Source organism: Schistocerca cancellata, chromosome 5 (assembly GCF_023864275.1).
Source record: "Schistocerca cancellata isolate TAMUIC-IGC-003103 chromosome 5, iqSchCanc2.1, whole genome shotgun sequence".
NCBI lineage: Eukaryota > Metazoa > Arthropoda > Insecta > Orthoptera > Acrididae > Schistocerca > Schistocerca cancellata.
Window position 1 is genome coordinate 266,047,868 of NC_064630.1, and position 21,648 is coordinate 266,069,515.

General features: G+C 38.0%; 1 protein-coding gene across 1 annotated transcript in view; it reads right to left on the reverse strand.

The window, feature by feature from the left end:
• Positions 1–1,790: 1,790 nt before the first annotated feature.
• The window catches only part of LOC126188088 (putative GPI-anchor transamidase), a 65,377-nt gene continuing 45,519 nt past the window's right edge, over positions 1,791–21,648 (reverse strand). The window contains exons 5-8 of the mRNA XM_049929547.1: positions 6,564–6,681; positions 6,100–6,210; positions 3,676–3,851; positions 1,791–3,536 (exon numbers count right to left, since the gene is read on the reverse strand). Coding sequence (XP_049785504.1) covers positions 3,452–3,536; positions 3,676–3,851; positions 6,100–6,210; positions 6,564–6,681 — 490 coding nt within the window. The 3' untranslated portion in view covers positions 1,791–3,451. The remainder of the gene's footprint in view (positions 3,537–3,675; positions 3,852–6,099; positions 6,211–6,563; positions 6,682–21,648) is intronic.

Sequence of the window (21,648 nt, forward strand, 5' to 3'; positions counted from 1 at the left end):
AATAAGTCATTTGACAAAGCAGTTTTCCCGGTACTCTGAAATATTTAATAGTTAAACCATCATTCATAAAGGACAGAACAGAACACTTAGGAAAGTATCACCTATCTCTCTTCTTCGATCGCTATCAAAAATATTTGAAAAGGTTGTCACAATACAAACTCAAAACATAACCGCAAAAAATCAGTGTGGGTTTCAATAAGGCAAAAGCACATTATCTGCTATCAACCAGTTTATAGACAAAATTAGCTCGTATCTGGACAAATCCCTGCTGTGCCATGGGAATTTGTTGCTGCCTACCAAATGCCTCTGACAGTGAACCATTGATAGCTGTTCTCTAAACTGGAAAAATATGGAATTATGAGCACTAACCAACTGAAGAAAAGTCAGAAAAATGTATGAGGGAAGTGAGAGTTGTGTGAAAGTGGGGAGGGAATGTACTGCATGGTTCAAGCTGGAAAATGGGCTGCGACAGGGAAGTGCACTTTCGCCTTTATTGTTTATTATTGTTATGGATGAAATCCTACAGCAAGTGTCAGATGCAATTGGAGATCATAAAATGAAAGCAGTGCTTTTTGCCGATGACCTGATGTTATGGGGAAATTGCGAGAAGGAGGTGCAAGAGCAGTTAGATGCATGGGAGGCAACGGCAGCACAATATGGAATGCATTTCTCTGCAAAGAAAAGTAAAATAATTGTCACAACAAGGAAGACGAATAGGCCAAATGTGGATATAACTTGTGGAGGGGAAAAACTACAAGTGGTAGAGAACTTCAAGTACCTGGGAAGCGTGATTGAAAGTAAGGGGGGAAACGCAATGGAAATAAATGAAAGGTGCAGAAAAGCAGGGCAGTTCTACAAATGCATTAGGGGGCTTATTTGGAGCAAGGAGGTGCCACAGAAATCCAAGGGAATTATATATCGAACCTACTTTGTCCCCATATTGGCATACGGAAGTGAGACATGGGTAATGCACAAAAGCGACAAAAGTAGAATACAGGCTAGCGAAATGAAGTTCCAGAGGAGCAGGTTGGGTGTAACAAGACGAGACAGATTGCGAAATGAGTATGTGAGGGAAAGACTAAAGGAGGAACCAGTACAGGACAGGATAGAAAAATCAAGACTGCAGTGGTATGGACACATGAAGAGAATGGATGAGGGAAGAATTCCTAAGAGGATGTTTGATCTGCAACTGGAGGGGAAGAGGCCCAGAGGAAGACCAAGAGATAGATGGGTGAAGGGAGTGAAGGAATGTGTGACGAGAAGAGGAGAGAACTGGACGAAGGTGGAAGAGGGCGAATGGTGGAAAGACAGAACACGATGGAGAGGCTTGTGTTCCCGACAGACCCAGCCAGTGGCTGGAAACTGTCCAAGATGATGATGATGATGATGATGATGAACCAACTGAAGACAAGGACTGGTTATATCATCAGAAAGAGGGAATTATGCTTGACAATGGAAGACAATTTGACAAGGAGTACCCCAACTTCAGTCTTAGGTCCCAATCTGTTTTACATAAATGACCTACCGCTTAATATTGAGTGTCAGTTTGTTTTATTTGCAGATGACACATTTGTAATCATTGAAATATTGACCAAATTCCTCACTGTCATAAATACATTAGAAAAAATAGATAACTGGTGTCTCTATGTAAGACACAAACACTGTACTGACACAATGAATCAAAGTTTATTCTTCTTCCAGAGACAAGCGAACAACAGCTGAGAACATAGACACAAACATAGAAACAATCCACATACTGGTACAAGCAGATGCTGACAATAAGAAAGAAAATATGAGAGCAAGTGCCTCCCACACACCACTTATAAAAAGGAGGGCTCTGGTATAAGAAGATGGCACAACGGATGGCATGCCATGTGCATAAGTCATGTGGCCCACTCCAGGCAGCCTCTGGTCGCTGGCCAGCGTGGATGTCGCTGGCAGAATATCTGAAGTGTAGTACATTAGTGGCTTGGTGCAGCAGCACATATCCAAGTATTACATACAAGGTTATAGCATCTGGTTTAATTTAAATGGGCTAAAATTAAACATGGAAGAAACTCAGTTAATGCAGTTTAAACAAAACAAGCAAAGTTAAATGATGTTGAAATTCTCATGAAAAATCAGGATTTGTGGGAAGCTAGCTGTGTGAAATTCCTGTGAATGCAATTAGATAAAAATTTATTGTGGGGCTCACATATACAATATACTGTAAATAAATTAAATACACTAGCATTTGCAGTGATGAAATTATACAAAGCTAACACCATGAACATAAGGATAGTAGTATATCATGGCTACTTTGAACCAAAAATAAGGTATGGAATTACATTTTGGTTTAACTCTAACCATAAGTCTCCAATACTGAAATGTCAAAAAACCATCAACAGAAATATGCACAATGTAAAGTGTAGAAAAATCAAAGTATACTGTGCCCTCACTGCTCATTTATGAAATGATTATCTCTGTACATAGTAACCCTGATTTATTTGTTGTGAATCAATTTCAACATGATTATAACACAATGAATCAAAATAATTTTTTGCTGCGCACAAACTTTTTAAAACTGTATGCTCAAACTCTGAAGTATATGGGTATGGAAACTGCAAACAAAGTAAAAGAAAAATAATTACTCAATATTAATTTAGAGACAAACACTGGTGCAGAAATATTACTATTCAGCTGAAGAGTACACGAATGACGATCTGGGAATACGTGCTTTGGATGTTATAGCTTTTTATTTGTTTGAAAAAAAAAAAAAAGTCATCATTTGTGTATCAATTATGTATACAGTGCAGTATATTGTATTAATGATATTTTAAGAAAAACTGCAAACAATTTTGTTTTGTTTTGATGAGTCTCCTGTATATTAAGTCAATGACTTGAAATTTTTTGTTATGAGACCTATGAGTTATCCTATTCTAAAAGTAGAATCTCTCAATCCGAAATGCAGCTTTCACATTTTCCACATTTCACAACACAGAATGAACTTACTATCATATCAGTTCCTGTACACTTTGTACTTCCACATAAGCTATAATGAATATCTGACACCTTTTTACTGTTTTGTTTACAAGAAATAAGAATATCACCAGCTTTAAGAAATAGACTATCAATTAGCTTTTAAATATGACAAAAACAGACAGTATTCTTTTGAGTCACTGGACTGCAATTTCATATTTCCTTTACACTAAACCATGTAAAAGCAGTTAACTCACTGTTAGTCCTCCCATATGCAAAAACAGAAAATGTGTCTGCATACTGACAAAGCTCATTTCTACACACTGCTTTCTTTCATTAACAAATTAACTTTTAACCAAAAACAAATTTATTTGCAAGGACTAGATTTCTTTGTAGGCTTTAACTGGCTAGATTTCTTTGTAGGCTTTAACTGGCAATAATAATAAATACTTCAAATTGTTACAAATTGGAAATTAAAAAAAAAAGACACACGTCAGTACACACTTTCCAATGAATCAAATATATGGGTTGGAAACTGTTCTGCATAATAGAACTTCTTCTTTGGCATTTTTTCTATCCTGTAAAAGCAAGAAAAGTAAACAAACATTAATATTGGTTCACAATTTTACATAAACAGAAACTAGTTGTAAATTTTTAAATGTCAATACATTCAAGAAATTCGTGACTCAAGAAATCAAGGATTTAAAATGTGTGTACCTTTGGGTCTCATTTTTTGCTGGAACAACCGAAATATTCAGTTTCGAGTAGGTGAGTTCAACTGGTCTTACAGAACCAAAGAAATCTGTTATTGGCACTTCATTGGTGTCCCTTTTGTATAAGTCCTTACGAATGCCAACTGTTGAGATGCATTTCGATCTTGGACATACAACGAGCTGGAATCACAACACATTACTAATTATATTCAATAATTAAACTATCCACAAGAATAAGATAATTAAAATAGCCAAGTATCAAGTATGTCAAGTGGAGATGACTGGAAATGACAATTCTGCTATAACAGTATTTTGGTTATGCTTTCTCAACTGATGGTATCCCAATAGTAGGGCATTCAAATGGTAATACTTATTGTGAGGACGACAATGGAATAAAATGGACCAGCTCCAAAATCTGAGTTTGATCATTCATTTCTAAAGCTGTGGACTTGCTGCTATATACTTATACTGTTACCGGTATGTTCATTAGCTAATTATAGGAATGTATTAACTCATTCTGAAGTTTTTAAATGGAGTATAACAAAACTTGACTGCAAGCCAGTGAGTGGATCACTGTAATTCCTTTATTGTTTCAGACACATTTAGCTGTAAGTAATTTAGGAGTAAAGGAGATGACTAACTGAATAGCAGAGCACTGCGTCATCGAAAGGTATACACAAAAGAGTCAGAAAACTGGTTAGCTTTTGGAATCAATCGTTTCTTGAGCTAGAAAACACACACACACACACACACACACACACACACACACACACACACACACGCACACACACACACACATATATATATGCAGGTGGGGGGGGGGGGGGGGGCACACATATTTGTACTCTAATGCAAGAAAGGATTTATTCCAAAAGCTAGCAAGTTTTGTGCCACCTTTGTGTGCACCTGTCAACAACTCAACACCTCTGCTATTTGGTAAGTGGCTCCTTCAGTCTGAAGTTATTTACATTCCAACAGAATTTATTTTCCTATTATATTTAGACAATTAATTGGTTCATACATTAAATCTATAGAATAGGGAATAGAGGATAACATTTAGAGGTGTGGACTGAATCAAGGAATTCATTGGTACAGAGAAATAATTATTGTGAACTGCTCCTGTAACTACAACTTATTAATAAGTGGCATATTGTGTGTCACTGATGAGCAGTTGCTGCTTCATGTGGATAAGTTCCTTGTATAGGTTTGCAAAACAAACTTAGAATAAGGAGGGAGAGGGGAATGTGTTAACCACAGCCCTCCCCCACAAATTAAAAAAATTACACTACTGCAGGTATGTTACACTGTACTGTTATCATATCTGCTAGGGTCTTGTATACTTTTACATTAAGTTTATGACAACAAACATTCTTATAAATATTCATAGCATATTTTCAGAGTTGTACTATTTTCTAATGAGATTATTTATTTGCAGAGAAATATATCCTCACATTAAATAGTGGAGGGTATTCCTACATAATGAGCTGTTGGTAGTAATGACAATAGAATCTGATCTAAATTAGATACTACTCATGAATATGTCGTGCAACAATAGTACAATTAAGAATCTACAGAGTATGATTTCTAGCAAAGAAATTAAGCACATAGCATAGTTATAAAAGTTCACAATGTCTTTATAATGGAGAAAAGACAGACATGTCATCTTTTAAGATTGGGAAATTCTTTTTCTCCATGAAATTATACTTTGAAGTTTACAGATATTGAATAAGTCTACTTTTTTAATTACAAAAATGTACAGCACTCAAAATGGATCACACATGTTATGTGCCCTATTAACAACCATGTAGTTTGGAGCTCCTTCTGCATTGTTGTCACTGGTCAGACAAATATTATTGTTATGATGTCACAAAAAAGATTATTTCTGAAGTGTTCCTAAAGGAAAAAGTCACAAGCTTTATGTCTGGAAAACTGAGGAAGGGATCCAATGAACAGCAACTGATTCTGAGAATAAAGAAGTCCAGCAGGGTTTTACCAAGAAGGTAAACTGCTTACTGAAGGCACCACAGTATAAGAGGATGCATCGGTACCTGAAGTGTAGAGCAAACTACGTGAAATGATCAGGAAGTACAATTTTCAGAAACAAGTAATTTGCCCCACTTTCTCGCAAGCTGTAAGTATAATCTGATACCATACACACTTCTTAAAAGACATTTCCATTTATACAAGTTTTGGCTGAGTTCTCTAACAGCCAAACTGCAGAAATAACCAACACAAAGCTTCACTCCTTATTCAGTGGATTTATTTCCTGTATTTACTGTTGTTTCAGCACTTTTGCATCTTTTTACAGACTTTTACTGTTTTGATATCACTTATACAATGCATATAAAAGAGAAATGAAATATATTCCCAGAGAAATTGTGTCCAATTTTGAATATGCTCAATTAACAGGATAAGAAATTATACTTACAAACTGTGCCATGGTTTTTGAACTGCCTGGTTCAATCTTCTCCAAGAATTCTAGAGCATAGTAGGTATACCGATCGATAATGTACACTCCTATAGCAGGGTCAGCATGATGCTGGAATATAAAAGTACCCAGAAAATTTACAAGCATTCCTAAATGAAACTATGATCAAATATAAACAGAAAAATAGTCCTCCTCCAATATTATATTATCTAATACACTTCTGCCATAGTGAACCTCTTTCACAAGTTGTGTGCCATTTAAATTTATTCAAAACCAAAGATTGGAACCACTACAGTTTTATGCATCTGCCCATTTGATTGTGACCCTTCACAACTTCAATGTCTTAACAAACATGTAATTAGTTTCCAACTTCAGTACTGATGATAGCAAGACACACTTAGCTGTGTTGGGAAAAGCAAACTAAATTTCTGAAGTATATAATATAACCTAGGTATTATACCTACCGAGAGTGAATCTTCTCCGACTAAGCTGCTGGCTACAGCGAGAATGTTTGGCGAATAAAACTTTTCATACATGGAGGCTGCCTGACAGGTGTCAATCATGAAGAAGATTTCATTATATCTGAAAATAAGTACACAAAGTATTCTCAGTTAATTACTTACATTTTGAAATGTAATTTACTATGATTTTCACCTGGAGACATTTCTATGCTTACAGATTAAGACTGGGTATCACAGCTAGATTCAAACGAAGTCTCTAACTTTTGCAAGCAGTTTAATAACCTGAAGTTGTGTTTACACCTGTGCAACTTACTGTGCACATTAGATGCAGACAGATTTTGCATGAAGAGGGAAGAGGGGGTGGCATGGAATAGTGGAAAGTCATGCATGCCTCTGATCTGTGTGCATGGGCCACCCATCCACAAGTGCAGGAGTCTCCTTAAGGTGGGATTCCTATGCAGCATCTGCTGCACTGTACTACTACAGATGATATTAAACGGGACTGTGTCCCATGTTGCGTCAGCTGCATGCAGCTGACGCTACGGCCATGTGCGGCTGCGGCCCAGCCGGTCTGAGAGCAGTCTAGATGCAGCCGCAAAGGGGAACACGACAGCATGTCCGAGGGAAAAGTACTGTTCACGGAGGTGGAAGATGAGAAACTGGTAGAAATTGTTTCTAAATTTCCTTGTATCTACGATGTATCGTTACCAGTCTACAAGGACCAAACTGTGAAGGATAATACTTGGAGAGAGAGAGAGAGAGAGAGAGAGAGAGAGAGCAGAATTCGTGGAAAGAACACGTAAGAAAAGTACTATAAACTTGCTGTTTATTCATAATGTTTATAACTTAGTTGTCACGCAAATAATGGACATTTCAATAAACAAGAATAAGTAGCATTGTCCCACATAATATTCAGTTACTATTGTAATAATGAAGTGTACACAAAGTGAATACCAAAACCTGATGTATGTTATAAAAGTTCAATTTATTATAATGTGGCTACAAATTTTTAATGATTATTCAGTACCACTAGGGCGTTCAAAGCGTACTGAGTTCTGTTAATGTGATCACTTTGCCACGGTGTTATCCCTGCACCTGCTCGGCTGTTGAAGTATTCTGTAAATGAATCTCACACAGAAAATCCATCAGCATGTGCATAACCGCCACTCCTTGCTAATGGTCCAAGATTTTCAGTAGGTAGTGGTTCACTTCTATTTAATTCAAAACGAGGCTTGTTAAGTAAATTGTGTAAACAGCAAGCAACAATAATCAAATTATCAGTCGTTTCTGGCTTCAGACTGATCGGCAAATAAAATCCGAAATACTTGACTTAACAGAGCAAAGGCATTTTCAGAAACTCTACGAGCTCGTGAAAGACGGTAGTTAAAAATAGCTTTTTTTGGTCAGTACTAGGAACTCGACGAGAGAAATGTCTCATCATGTTTGGATGCATTGAAATGCCTCGTTGCTTACAAAAACATGTGGCAATACTATGTCCGAATCCGGCATCTTAGTAGGCGGAGGAAACATCTTACCACTTGAAAACAGTTTCCTGATATTACTTTTATCAAAAATTCCACTGTCACCTTCTTTCCCGTATGATCCGACATCAATGAAAATGAATTTGTAGTTCATGTCAACCACAGCAAGAAGGATGGTAGAGAAAAAAATGTTTGTAATTGTAATACAATGAGCCTGACAGTGCAGGGGAAAAAATTCACACATTTTTTCCGTCAATGGCACCAGCAAAGTTAGGAAATTGCCATTTTTCTTCAAATTTCTTACATTTTGATTTCAGCTGGTCAGAAGACATTGGTGGCAAAAGGATTGGCAGTAACTTCTTACGTAGAACTGATAGTACAACTTGTATGATTTTACCGAAGTAAGAAGGAGATATTCTGAATGCAAATGCCAGTGATCTGAATGTTTTCCCTGTTGCCACAAACCTAAAAACAAAATAAAAATAAGATAGGTGTAACTTTAAAAATTACTATTATTTTTACATCTAATGAATATAAATGTACATAATTATTTGACTGTATTGTGTTTTATAGTTGAAGACTGCAAAAAAAAGATGGAGGAATATGAAAGACACACATCAAAAAAGGCAGAGAAAAGGAAAAAGTACTGGAAGTTCTGCTTCCAGTAAAGGAAATAAATGGCCACTGGCTGAAATGTTAAAATTTTTAAACAAAATGGGTCACAAGCAAGTGTAGGTTGCCATACAATTTTCCTGTTTACGTAATTTTTTATTCTGTTTCATTTTATTATTGACACTGAATTACCTTTATATATTTCAAAGAAGTACATCCGATGTTGAGGCAGATGAAGTGCAAAGCCCACAATATGATGGTGAACCGAGTAACAGTGAGGTGTGCCAGACATTGCCAACTTTGACAGAAAAAGAATTTTTTTTCTGAAGACGTGGAAGACATCACATCGTTCAGACCACCCAGGAAAAGGTCACGACAAAATGAAAAAAATCATGGAGTTGATGAATTCTCGGCAGGCCGAGAGAGAAACTGTAATGAAAAGACTGGCTGAAGAAAAGCATGATGATGACATCGATTTATTTTTTAAAAGTATCGCCCCCAGCGTAAAAAAATTGAATCACAATTTGATCAATGAAGCCAAATTGAGATCCTTGCAGATGCTTATTGATTTGGAGGATCGCAGTTCATTTGAATACTACTCTTCTGTGCATCTTTCATCTCTGAGTACTTTCTCATACTCCAACGACATCAAATGTGGATAGTACTGCCATGACACCATCTGACAACACAGAGACTGAAACACCAGCTTACGAACCCATTTAATGTTTCGATAAGTGTTAATTTCATATTTTTGTCTTGTGCTACTTTCATTTTTTACACTGTGCGCATTATTAATAAAGCAATAACACATTAACAAATTTTATTGTACATACCTCAATGTTAAAGCTAGTGTTTCATCTGGTGTTATAGGGTATGGATATCTGGGAAACGAATCCTTCCTGATATCTTCTTTGACGAGATCGAGAACAATAGTTAAACTGCACTATGTTCAAACTGAAATACTCTCTAAATTTCTGGTCATTTTTTAACAAATGCCAATTGATGAGTTGTTTGAAACAGCCTTCCTCAGTTCTTGTGAGGTAAATCGGATGTGTTTCAGCATTTCCCTCACATGGCTGAAGCTGAATTTCTTCATCTTCAACGTTTAACATTATATAAAATAACAAATCGCTCTTACTCATCCTTTCGGCACAGACGCAGCAGACCAACCAAACACTGTGCAGCCGCCGCTCTATAGGAATCACCAGCTATGCATCAGCCGCACATGTAAGACTCACAACGGCTGCCGCATGCGTCAAACGCGGAATAGGAATCCCACCTTTACCTTAGATGAGGAGACATCTGCAACAGTCGTGCACCTGTCTGCAGTTCTGCTTGTTTGGTATTTTGTTTTATTATGCCTCACTGTCAAAAGATTCAGTTTACTGCCTGTATTGAAATTTAACTTTATGTAGGCACTTTGGCCAAGTGGTCTAAAGAGGACACTTGGAATATGGAACCTAGTTTATGGCTGGTCAATTCTGTATATTATAAAGACAGAGTGAAACAAAATGACTGTCTACAGCTCCTAACAAATAAGAACAACTTTGGAACAATAACAGCAAACCCAAACAAAAAAAAAAGCATTCATTCATACTTCCGATCAACACAAGTTGATGATTAGGAGTGATGATGCTATCCTGGTTCCTTTAAGAGCCACTTTGATTCACAAACAGTCTGCATCAACAAGAGCAAATAAAACAACATTTAAAATCACACTTATAACTGAAGTAGTTACTTCCACTGTTGTATGAATACTGCAGAGCCATAGGTTTGCCATCCAAAGCCACCCAACAGCACACAAAACTCTACTCACTTCAGAATCTTGCTCAAAATCCAACTAACTCTTCTCTACTACAGTTTGGATGCTGAAGATAAATATAAAGTACAAAATATAATTAATTAAACACTTTTGACAAAATACAAAATAATCCCCCCCCCCCCCCCCCCCCCCGCCCCACACACACAATGCTGATAGCGTCTGACTGAAATAGAGGTTGGCAAGATGTTCCAAAATGATCTTTACAACTTTGATCACACATGTTTCGGAACCACCATCAGATGACATAGTACGTGGAATGGTTGAAAGAGGCCAAATTTGACGCACAGGCCCAGCAGAACATCTGGACACATTATAGAAGCACACAATCTTCACACCTGACCATCAGACAGTGGTGCACAAGGTTCAAAGAATACAGAAGTGTCATGAAGAGGACGAGTTTTGGACATCCAGGCATGAGTGATCCAGGGACATTTATCCAGAGCCCAACCAAACTAATCCATTAACTTTCTTGATAGCTGCAGCAACCACCAAACATGGTGCACAGGGTGCTACCCAAGATAACATAAGAAACAGATTGCCTGCCCTATGCTGAAACAGGCAACGACATCAACAGTTTTCCAGTGGACATAAGATACTGCAGATGACGCTGCTATGTTTGTTGACCCAAACATGTCATGGAATTGTCAACACTGTTCATTCAGTGAAGTTTATGAGGGTAGGTCGGCCAGAATGCTGCAAGCCGCTTGTATTTGGCCTCACACCCGACTGTAAGTGAAAGTTAGTTTGTCTTGAGCACTTTTTCTCCATTATTCCATTAATGAATGCAGAATAACTCCCATAATTTTACAAACAAAATTTATTTCTGCTGAAGAGGTACTTCTTACAATTATATGCATAATTAATGAATGAAATAAATGAAGAGTAACACTTAAAAACATTTCTCACAAGTTAGTGTTTGAATGCAGGCTGTATTGCAATAAAAGCTTTCTGGCAAATTATTGGAATTATGCAACTGCATAGTTTACGCACTCATTATCCTTCAAGCTGCATGTTTACTCTGTTCTGCAGCTTGTTTGATGTGGGTTATAGCGATAAAAATATCTCCACATACAGATATAACACTAGAAAGCTCCCTTCTAAATTACTGTGAATTCAATCAATTAGATTACTGAAAAATGTTAAGCACCTGTTGCACCAACACTATTATAAATAAATAATAACTAACCATTAAAAGCAGATTGGCTTTGAGTTCAAAGTCCTATAGAAAATTCGACTACAGCTGTCTCAGCAATTTGTTTCCTGCTTTGCTCTTTTATGGTTGTTGATCACTTATCAGTATGGTTGTAGTGATTCTCTCAATTCGTGCTTATCAGATGTTAGCAATAGTACGATAAAATTTACCCGAATGTAAGCAATCACCAGTGATCTGCAGTGCCACCATTGTGATTGGCACAACAATACAAGCACTAACTTACTTTTCATCTAACTGCTCCCACCTGACTTTAAAATGAATGTATGACAAAACATGCAGATTTCACTGCATCAAATAAAACAGGCATAGAAGGTTCTTTACATCCACTGAAGTCTGTACCATGTAGGAAGGTGGCCCAATTTTCAGCCATTCTCCACTACCCACTGGCATTCAATAATACTCATTCTCTTTCTAAGCGGCTAGCAACGAGTTACAGATCCACAGTGAGAATCTCGCTCCTGCATGCTGCATTGTTGCCGTACTTCGCGACAACCAAATAATTCATTCAACTGTCAGATTTCTTTGTTTTCTCTTTTTTCTTGTATCAGTATAGCCGTGAATGTGTATCTATAAACGTATAAGCGTAATTTTTTTTAAAAAAAAGGCATGTGACAAAAAAAAGGGTGAAGTGCTTCACAAGCAGGTGAGGGGGATTACTTATCGCATTTATAACTTTTTCAAACACGAATTTGAAAGCAGTTCACCTTCTGTTGAAATTGGAAGACACAAAAATGGACTCCAGAACCATGTTGCGTCAGCAAGAAAACTGTAAAGACAATTGTAAATGAAAAGTGTCAGAGCTTTAGGAACAGTAGAAAAAGTTAGTTTCGTGTCGCCTGGAAAGCTTCGAAATTGCAAGGAGCCTGTAACACAAATGGACGGTTTTAACAACGATGTTTTAAAGTTCTCCAGTGAATGATGAATGCCAGACACCACAAAAACATGTTACAGTAATGCAAGAGAAAATTGGCTTCAACAGTAGGCACTTTGCCAATGTAAAGAACTTTAAAAGATGTTGGTTCCACATGTGATAAGAAGAGAGCGTTTAGTTCAAGGAACTGACACAGATGCAGCACGAACTACATCCCATGTGAAGACTAACAATACAAGAGAAGGAGGTAGTTCAACAGTGTATTACCTTGATGAAACATGGACCACTTAGAATCGTTCCAGATCTGCTGGAAAATGAGTGATGGTACTGGCAATTTTCAAGTTCTCATAGGAACAGGTTCACGGATAATTATTATGCATGCTGACTCTTCTCCTGGTTTCGTTTCTGAGAATAAATTGTATTTACGTGTTAAGAAAAAAAGCAGTGAGCACCATTCAGAAATGAACGCTGTCAGTTTTGTGAGTTCATTCACAATACTTGTCACACCTTGCTTCAAAGTCGGTCATTGCCTGTTATAATTCAACTGTTACAGAGAAAACACCACATACAAACACTAGAAAAGTGATGAATGAAAAGCACCACTTTGCTTTTGTTCTACAATATTACTTTTATTGTTAACCAGTTTACAGCTTACAAGGCCGTCTTCAGACATTTACTGATTATTATCACCAAAGAAATTACAATGTTTGCAAATATTGTAACTTCTTTGGCGCCAAGAATCAGTAAATGTCTGAAGATGGCCTTGTAAGCCGAAAACAGTTTAACAATAAAAATAATATTGTACAAAAAAAGCAAATTGGTGCTTTTAATTTATTATAATGTTGTTCTACCAAAAACCGACAGAAAATTCTGTTAACACTAGAAAAGTGGATATTTTTCCCTGGCTTAGAAATAAAAATATTAAGCACAGCATAAACTAGACTTGTGCCAATCTCCTGAGCTTGTTAATTTGTACAAGTCACGTGACAGAATGTACAAACTTGACTTCCTTGCACATGAATAGGGTCACACAGTTTTGTGTTTAACCATGTGTCACTGTCAGTGTAGCCTCATGGAATTAATTTGGGCAAAGGGTTTAGGCTATGTGGGAGAAAAAACCAAAACATTCAAGATAACATACACAAATGCTGGAAAAATTATACTTTTAAAGCCGGTGGCAGGCAGAAAACGTCATCTGAAATTGTACTGAATGCTTTCTCAGAAAATTATCTCTAACAATTAGTTCATGAGCCCACTCGACACGTAAATGGTTGCAAAAGCATACTTGACCTCTTAGCAACAAATAATCCTGGACAAATAATGAGTATCATGACAGATACAGGGATTAGCAACTACAAGGCAGTAGCTGCTAGGCTGAATACCGTAACACCTACAGCTATCAAAAAGAAACACAAAGTATATCTATGTAAAAAAGCTGATAAAAATGCTCTTAACACGCTTTTAAGAGACAGTTTGTACTCCTTACAATCTGATCATGTAAGCTTCGAAAAGTTGTGGAATGATTTCAAAGACATAGTATCGACACCAATTGACAGATATATACCACATAAATTAATAAGTGATGGTACTGATCTCCCATAGTACACAAAAAGGGACAGATTGCTGCCAAATTTAAAAGAACTCAAAATCCCCAAGACTGGAAAAGTTTTGCAGAAGTTCGAAATATAGTGCGTACTTCAATGCGAGTTGCTTTCAATAATTTCCACAACGAAACTCTGTCTTGAAATCTGGCAGAAAACCCAAAGAGATTCAGGTCATACATAAAGCACAGCAGTGGCAAGACGCAATCAATACCTTCACTGAAGAGCGATAACTACGGTGAAGTTGCTGATTGCAGAGCCACTAAAGCAGAGTTATTAAATACGGTTTTCCGAAACTCCTTCACAAAAGATGATGAAGTAAATATTCCTGAATTCCAATCAAGAACAACTGCCAAGATAAGAAACATAGAAACAGATACCCTCGGTGTCGCAAAGCAACTTAAATCACTTAATAAAGGCAAGGCTTCAATCCAGATTGTATACCGGTCAGGTTCCTCTCAAAGTATGCTGATACAATAGCTTCATATTTAGCAATTATAGACAACCGCCCGCTCACGCCATATCTAAAGACTGGAAAATTGTTCAAGTCACACCAATACCCAAAAAGGGAAGTAGGAATAATCCATCGAATTACAGGCCCATATCATTAACATCAATTTGCAGTAGGGTTTTCGAACACATACTGTATTAGAACATTATGAAGTGCCTCGAAGAAAACGATTAATTGACACATAGTCAGCATGGATTCAGAAAATATCGTTCTTGCGAAACACAACTAACTCTTTATACTCATGAAGTAAGGAGTGCTATCGACAGGGAATGTTAAATTGATTCCATATTTTTAGATTTCCAGAAGACTTTCTACACCGTTCCTCACAAGTGTCTTCTAACCAAACTGCATGCCTATGGAATATCGCCTCAGCTTTGCGCTGGATTAGTGATTTCCGGTCAGAAAGGTCACAGTTCGTAGTAATAGATGGAAAGTCATCAAGTGAAACAGAAGTCATATTTGGCATTTCCCAAGGAAGTGTTATAGGCCTTCTATTGTTCCTGATCTGTATTAACGACATAGGAGAAAATCTCAGTACCCGTCTTAGATTGTTTGCAGATGATGCTGTCATTTACTGTCTTGTAAAGTCATCAGATGACCAAAACGAATTGCAAAATGATTTAGATAAGATATTTGTATGGTGTGAAAAGTGGCAATTGACCTTGAATAAAGAAAAGTGTGAAGTTATTCCCATGAGTACTAAAAGAAATCCACTAAATTTCGATTACATGATAAGTCACACAAATCTGAAGGCTGTAAATTCAACTAAATACTTAGGGATTACAGTTACAAACACCCTAAATTGGAATGATCATGTAGATAATGTTGTGGGAAGAGCAAACCAAAGACTGCGATTCATTGGCAGAACACCTAGAAGGAGCTATTCTGGAGTACTGCTGTGCGGCGTGGGATCCGCAACAGATGGGACTGATGGATGCCATCAAAAAAGTACAAAGAAGGGCAGCTCATTTTGTATTATCGCAAAGTAAGGGAGATAGTGCCACAGACATGATACGTGAATTGGAGTGGCAATCATTAAAACAAAGACATTTTTCGTTGCGACAGGATCTTCTCATGAAATTTCAATCACCAGTTTTCTCCTCTGATTGCGGAAACATTCTGTTGGTATTCACCCACATAGGGAGAAATTATCATTACGTTAAAATTAGAGGAATCAGTGCTAACAAAGAAAAATTTAAGTGCTCATTGAACCCTCTGCCAGGCACTTTATTGTGAATAGCCGAGTAATCATGTAGGTGTAGATGAATTGCTTGTGTATGAGGCAATAGACAATATCCCACCTGTAGGGTGGGCACAGTCTGCGCAGTATGCTGAAACGCTTAAGAAAGAATAGTTTGACAGGGAAGTGATGATTGATATTAGACTTGAACCTATCATCATAAACTTACAATTAGATTGTTTGGAAACAGCCCCAAATAGAAGCGATGATGGTATTACGATATAAACTTTGGAACAAAGTAATAATATTTCTTAGTTTTAAAGACTCTTGGTTTATTTAATAATGACAACTTCTAGCCTTTTTGATTAGGACTTTGTACCCTTTGAATTATGCAGACTATATTGTTCAACATATTGCCCAAGGAGAAGTTAAGCTTCTCCCACCATGTTGTATCCTCTAATTTCACAGGAGAATGCAGCTGGATAAATTCGTCAGTAGTCCAATATTTCCACATGTAAACCCCTGTCATTTTCAAGGCACGAACTGGATAAGGCCCAAAAAATGACAGTAACTGTTACTTGTCAAGAATCGGTGGTTTTCTACGTTATCGGTCAGCATTCCCTGGAGTTATTCGCAGATGATGGTTAGTTGTTCAGTAGATTATAAATGCAGTCTCTCACTGTAACGTCGAATGATTTTACTTTACTCTCATAATGCTTGTTAACAGTGAAAAATATGACAACTTACTATTTTTATGATAAACTTTTACATCAGTCTTTTTTACCACTAATTCTCTTTCACGTGCAGCGATTACACTTAACTACAGTCAAACACGTCCACACTCCTTATACACAGTTTTAAAAAATTCTATTGAGTACGTAGTATGAACCTGTCACCATAGTGCCCTTTAGAATACAATGAGAAAGGATTACACCATCGCTGTTCCAGGACATGGTCATCATTTTTCCAGCACAGGCTCTTTATTACCTGAAATCTTTCTGGGTGGTGGTGGTGGTGGTGGTGTTTGTGTGTGTGTGTGTGTGTGTGTGTGTGTGTTTTTGTGCTCATCTATCAGCATTCGTGGAGGACACTTTTCACATTTTTGTGGCATCCACCTGGAGGACACTTTTTACATTTTCAAGTCTTCATGCAGGACTGTGTGCACAGATTCCACCAAAATGGCAACTTTGGAGGCACTGTGTTCCACACTCATTCTGCAATCCTCCAAAACAGCTTTCTCTACTCATTCGAGCATATCATCAGACCAGCTGGTCCGAGGCCAAGATTGCCTTGGTGTGTTGTCACACAATGTTCGACCTTCTTTGAACTATCACACCCATGAATGCACATTAGACACATCCATAACACCATCACATGTCCAGTCAACTGGCGATGAATTTCAATCTATCACACCATGAAAATTGAGAAAACAATTGATTATATACTGTTCTTGCACTGAAAAGTCACCATTTTATTCATTTTCCAACTGACAGTTGTTCAGTAACAGCATCTGATCAATTTTATTCTCACAGTTAGAAGTGTCAGAAAGTTTCATAAATGAATTAACAGTGCTGGATTGGAACAAGCACATTATTGTTCTTGCTGTTGGGTTCTGATTGTAGCCAACTGTCTGACATTGAAAATAAATTCTCTAGGACATCTTGATTCAACCTGTTAGTCGTCAGTAAAAACTTAATACTAACGCTTCATTACTACATGAAAAATTACACAATAGTATTAACAGTCTGTATCAGTTGTGTAATTCGGGGTGGTGTTGTAATTTTACATGTCTTTTTGTCAGTTTTATGTACAGTGCTTAAAACTACTACTGCCCATTCTAATGTTTCCATTACTGCCAGGTATTGTCCTGATAATGCACATCTATAAGTATTACAGGAAAATGCTGTCTTGCTACACAAAATGTCAAACAAAGTGTTTACAACTTCCATAAAACAAGCTGTGTTCTCTGCTGTATCTCTCTATAGTATTTTAGTTGCTATACATGTTCTGACAGCTGCTGCAGCAGAGTGGCTGAGGACCTGAACTGGAAACAGGCAGTTTCTAGTTACTGTAGATACACTACTGGCCGTTAAAATTGCTACACCACGAAGATGACGTGCTACAGACACGAAATTTAACTGACAGGAAGACGATGCTGTGATATGCAAATGGTTAGCTTTTCAGAGCATTCACATAAGGTTGGCGCTGGTGGCGACACCTACAACGTGCTGACATGAGGAAAGTTTCCAACCGATTTCTCGTACACAAACAGCAGTTGACCGGTATTGCCTGGTGAAACATTGTTGTGATGCTTCGTGTAAGGAGGAGAAATGCGCACCATCACATTTACGACTTTGATAAAGGTTGGATTGTAGCCTATCACGATTGCAGTTTATCGCATCGCGACATTGTTGATCGCGTTGGTCGAGATCCGATGACTGTTAGCAGAATACGGAATCGGTGGGTTCAGGGGGGTAATACGGAACGCTGTGCTGGATCCCAACGGCCTCATATCACTAGCAGTTGAGATGACAGGCATCTTATCTGCATGGCTGTAACGGATCGTGCAGCCATGTCTCGATCCCTGAGTCAACAGATGGGGACGTTTGCAAGACAACAACCATCTGCACGAACAGTTTGACGACGTTTGCAGCAGCATGGACTATCAGCTCACAGACCATGGCTGCGGTTACCCTTGACGCTGCATAACAGACAGGAGCGCCTGCGATGGTGTACTCAATGACGATCCTGGGTGCACGAATGGCAAAATGTCATTTTTTCGGATGAATCCAGGTTCTGTTTACAGCATCATGATGGTCGCATCCGTGTTTGGCGACATCGCGGTGAACGCACATTGGAAGCGGGTATTCGTCATCGCCATACTGGTGTATCACCCGGTGTGATGGTATGGGGTGCCATTGGTTACACGTCTCGGTCACCTCTTGTTCGCATTGATGGCACTTTGAACACTGGACGTTACATTTCAGATATGTTACGACCCATGGCTCTACCTTTCATTCGATCCCTGCGAAACCCTACATTTCAGCAGGATAATGCACGACCGCATGTTGCAGGTCCTGTATGGGCCTTTCTGGATACAGAAAATGTTCGACTGCTGCCCTGACCAACACATTCTCCAGATCTCTCACCAATTGAAAATGTCTGGTCAATGGTGGCTGAACAACTGGCTCATCACAATACGCCAGTCACTAATCTTGATGAACTGTGGTATCGTGTTGAAGCTGCATGGGCTGCTGTACCTGTACACGCCATCCAAGTTCTGTCTGACTTAATGCCCAGGCATATCAAGGCCGTTATTACGGCCAAGGTGGTTGTTGTGGGTACTGGTTTCTCAGGATCTATGCACCCAAATTGCGTGAAAATGTAATCACATGTCAGTTCTAGTATAATATATTTGTCCAATGATTACCCGTTTTATCATCTGCATTTCTTCTTGGTGTAGCAATTTTAATGGCCAGTAGTGTATCTCTACTTATAGAAACAAAGGCATTACGAGTAGGAAGTGTTCTCCTTCCCCTACTACCCAAATCCTCTAGACTTTCTAATAAATTTAGATCTTTTGTATATTCCAAATGCCACGTCATCAACACATTATCACAAGATATTACACTTGCACTTTCTAAAGAGGTTTGTACTGCAAATTTCTTGCTAAGTTGACTAGAATGCTTTTTGTAAAAGCCTAGTACAAATATTGTGACACCAATCCATTGTCTAACTGTAGGCATGCCAGGGAATACAATACCCAATTTTTGTAAAAATTTATATGTTGCTGGAGATTTGTAAAATAACATGAGAGAGAGATTTTTTCCTCAACAGAGAACCAGTGTTTTTTCACTTCATTTCAGCTAGTGCACTGGAATAATCAGAATGGAAATAGAAACTGCTGAAAACATGGGCAATATTATTTGAGCTTCCACAGTGTGACAGTCCACCCTTCATTTTTTGACAAGAAGGAAGTTTTTTTTTTAATTTTGTTTTAAATTTTAAGATCTGTTCATATTATCAATTTTGTGTTTCAGGTTTTGCTTCCCTGGATCACCATCACCATCATCATCATCATCATCATCATCATCATCCACAACATAATCACACACCATACATGTGAAGAAGCTCCACAACTTTGTGGTGTTGCACTGGTTTCTGCCAAAAGGTCACCAGATTACTATATATTTTCTTGGTGTACTCACTTTCAGTAAGGAAAGTGCGAGTATTAGTTGAGGACAAATTGGATGAAAATCAGTGTGGGTTTAGGCCTCTTAGAGGTTGTCAGGACCAGATCTTTAGCTTACGGCAAAGAATGGAGAAGTTTTACGAGTGGTACAGGGAATTGTATCTATGCTTTACAGATCTAGAAAAGGCATATGACCGGGTTCCTAGGAGGAAGTTATTGTCTGTTCTACGAGATTATGGAATAGGAGGCAAACTTTTGCAAGTAATTAAAGCTCTTTACACAGATAGTCAGGCAGCAGTTAGAGTTGACGATAAATTGAGTTCATGGTTCAGAGTAGTTTCAGGGGTAAGACAAGGCTGCAAGCTGTCTCCACTGTTGTTCATATTATTTATGGATCATATGTTGAAAACAATACGCTGGCTGGGTGAGATTAAGATATGTGAACACAAAATAAGCAGTCTCGCATATGCGGATGACTTAGTCGTGATGGCAGATTCGATTGAAAGTTTGCGAAGTAATATTTCAGAGCTAGATCAGAAATGTAAGGACTATGATATGAAGATTAGCATTTCCAAAACGAAAGTAATGTTGATGGGAAAGAGATATAAACGGATTGAGTGCCAAATAGGAGGAACAAAGTTAGAACAGGTGGATGGTTTCAAGTACTTACGATGCATATTCTCACAGGAAGGCAACATAGTGAAAGAACTGGAAGCGAGGTGTAGCAAAGCTAATGCAGTGAGCACTCAACTACGATCTACTCTCTTCTGCAAGAAGGAAGTCAGTACCAAGACTAAGTTATCTGTGCACCGTTCAATCTTTCGACCAACTCTGTTGTATGAGAGTGAAGACCAACTCTGTTGTATGGGAGTGAAAGCTGGGTGGATTCAGGTTACCTTATCAATAAGGTTGAGGTTACGGATATGAAAGTAGCAAGGATGATAGCAGCTACTAGTAGATGGGAACAATGGCAGGAGGGTGTCCACAATGAGGAAATCAAAGAAAAACTGGGAATGAACTCTATAGATGTAGCAGTCAGGGCGAACAGGCTTAGATGGTGGGGTCATGTTACATGCATGGGAGAAGCAAGGTTACCCAAGAGACTCATGGGTTCAGCAGTAGAGGGTAGGAGGAGTCGGGGTAGACCAAGGAGAAGGTACCTGGATTCAGTTAAGGATGATTTTGAAATAATAGGCTTAACATCAGAAGAGGCACCAATGTTAGCACTGAATAGGGGATCATGGAGGAATTTTATAAGGGGGACTATGCTCCAGACTGAATGCTGAAAGGCATAATCAGTCTTAAATGATGATGATGATGATGATGATGACTCACTTTCAGTTTAGAGGACAGTATATTAATCTCTCACCAGATCCCTCACATACTGCTGAAGAACCAGAATCAGTTGTAAATTTTAGAGGAAGTGCTTTATGTGTAATATGTTATTTACTGCAGTTCAATAATGACTTCTCCTCAAAATGTATGTTGTGCATATTTTCTGGGTCCGTATCCAGCAATTTAACATACTTTAAATATGTCAATTTCCAGATCAAGAGGCTGTTCTAAATTACATTTCAGTCCTTAAATTCTGGGAATGTGGTCTCT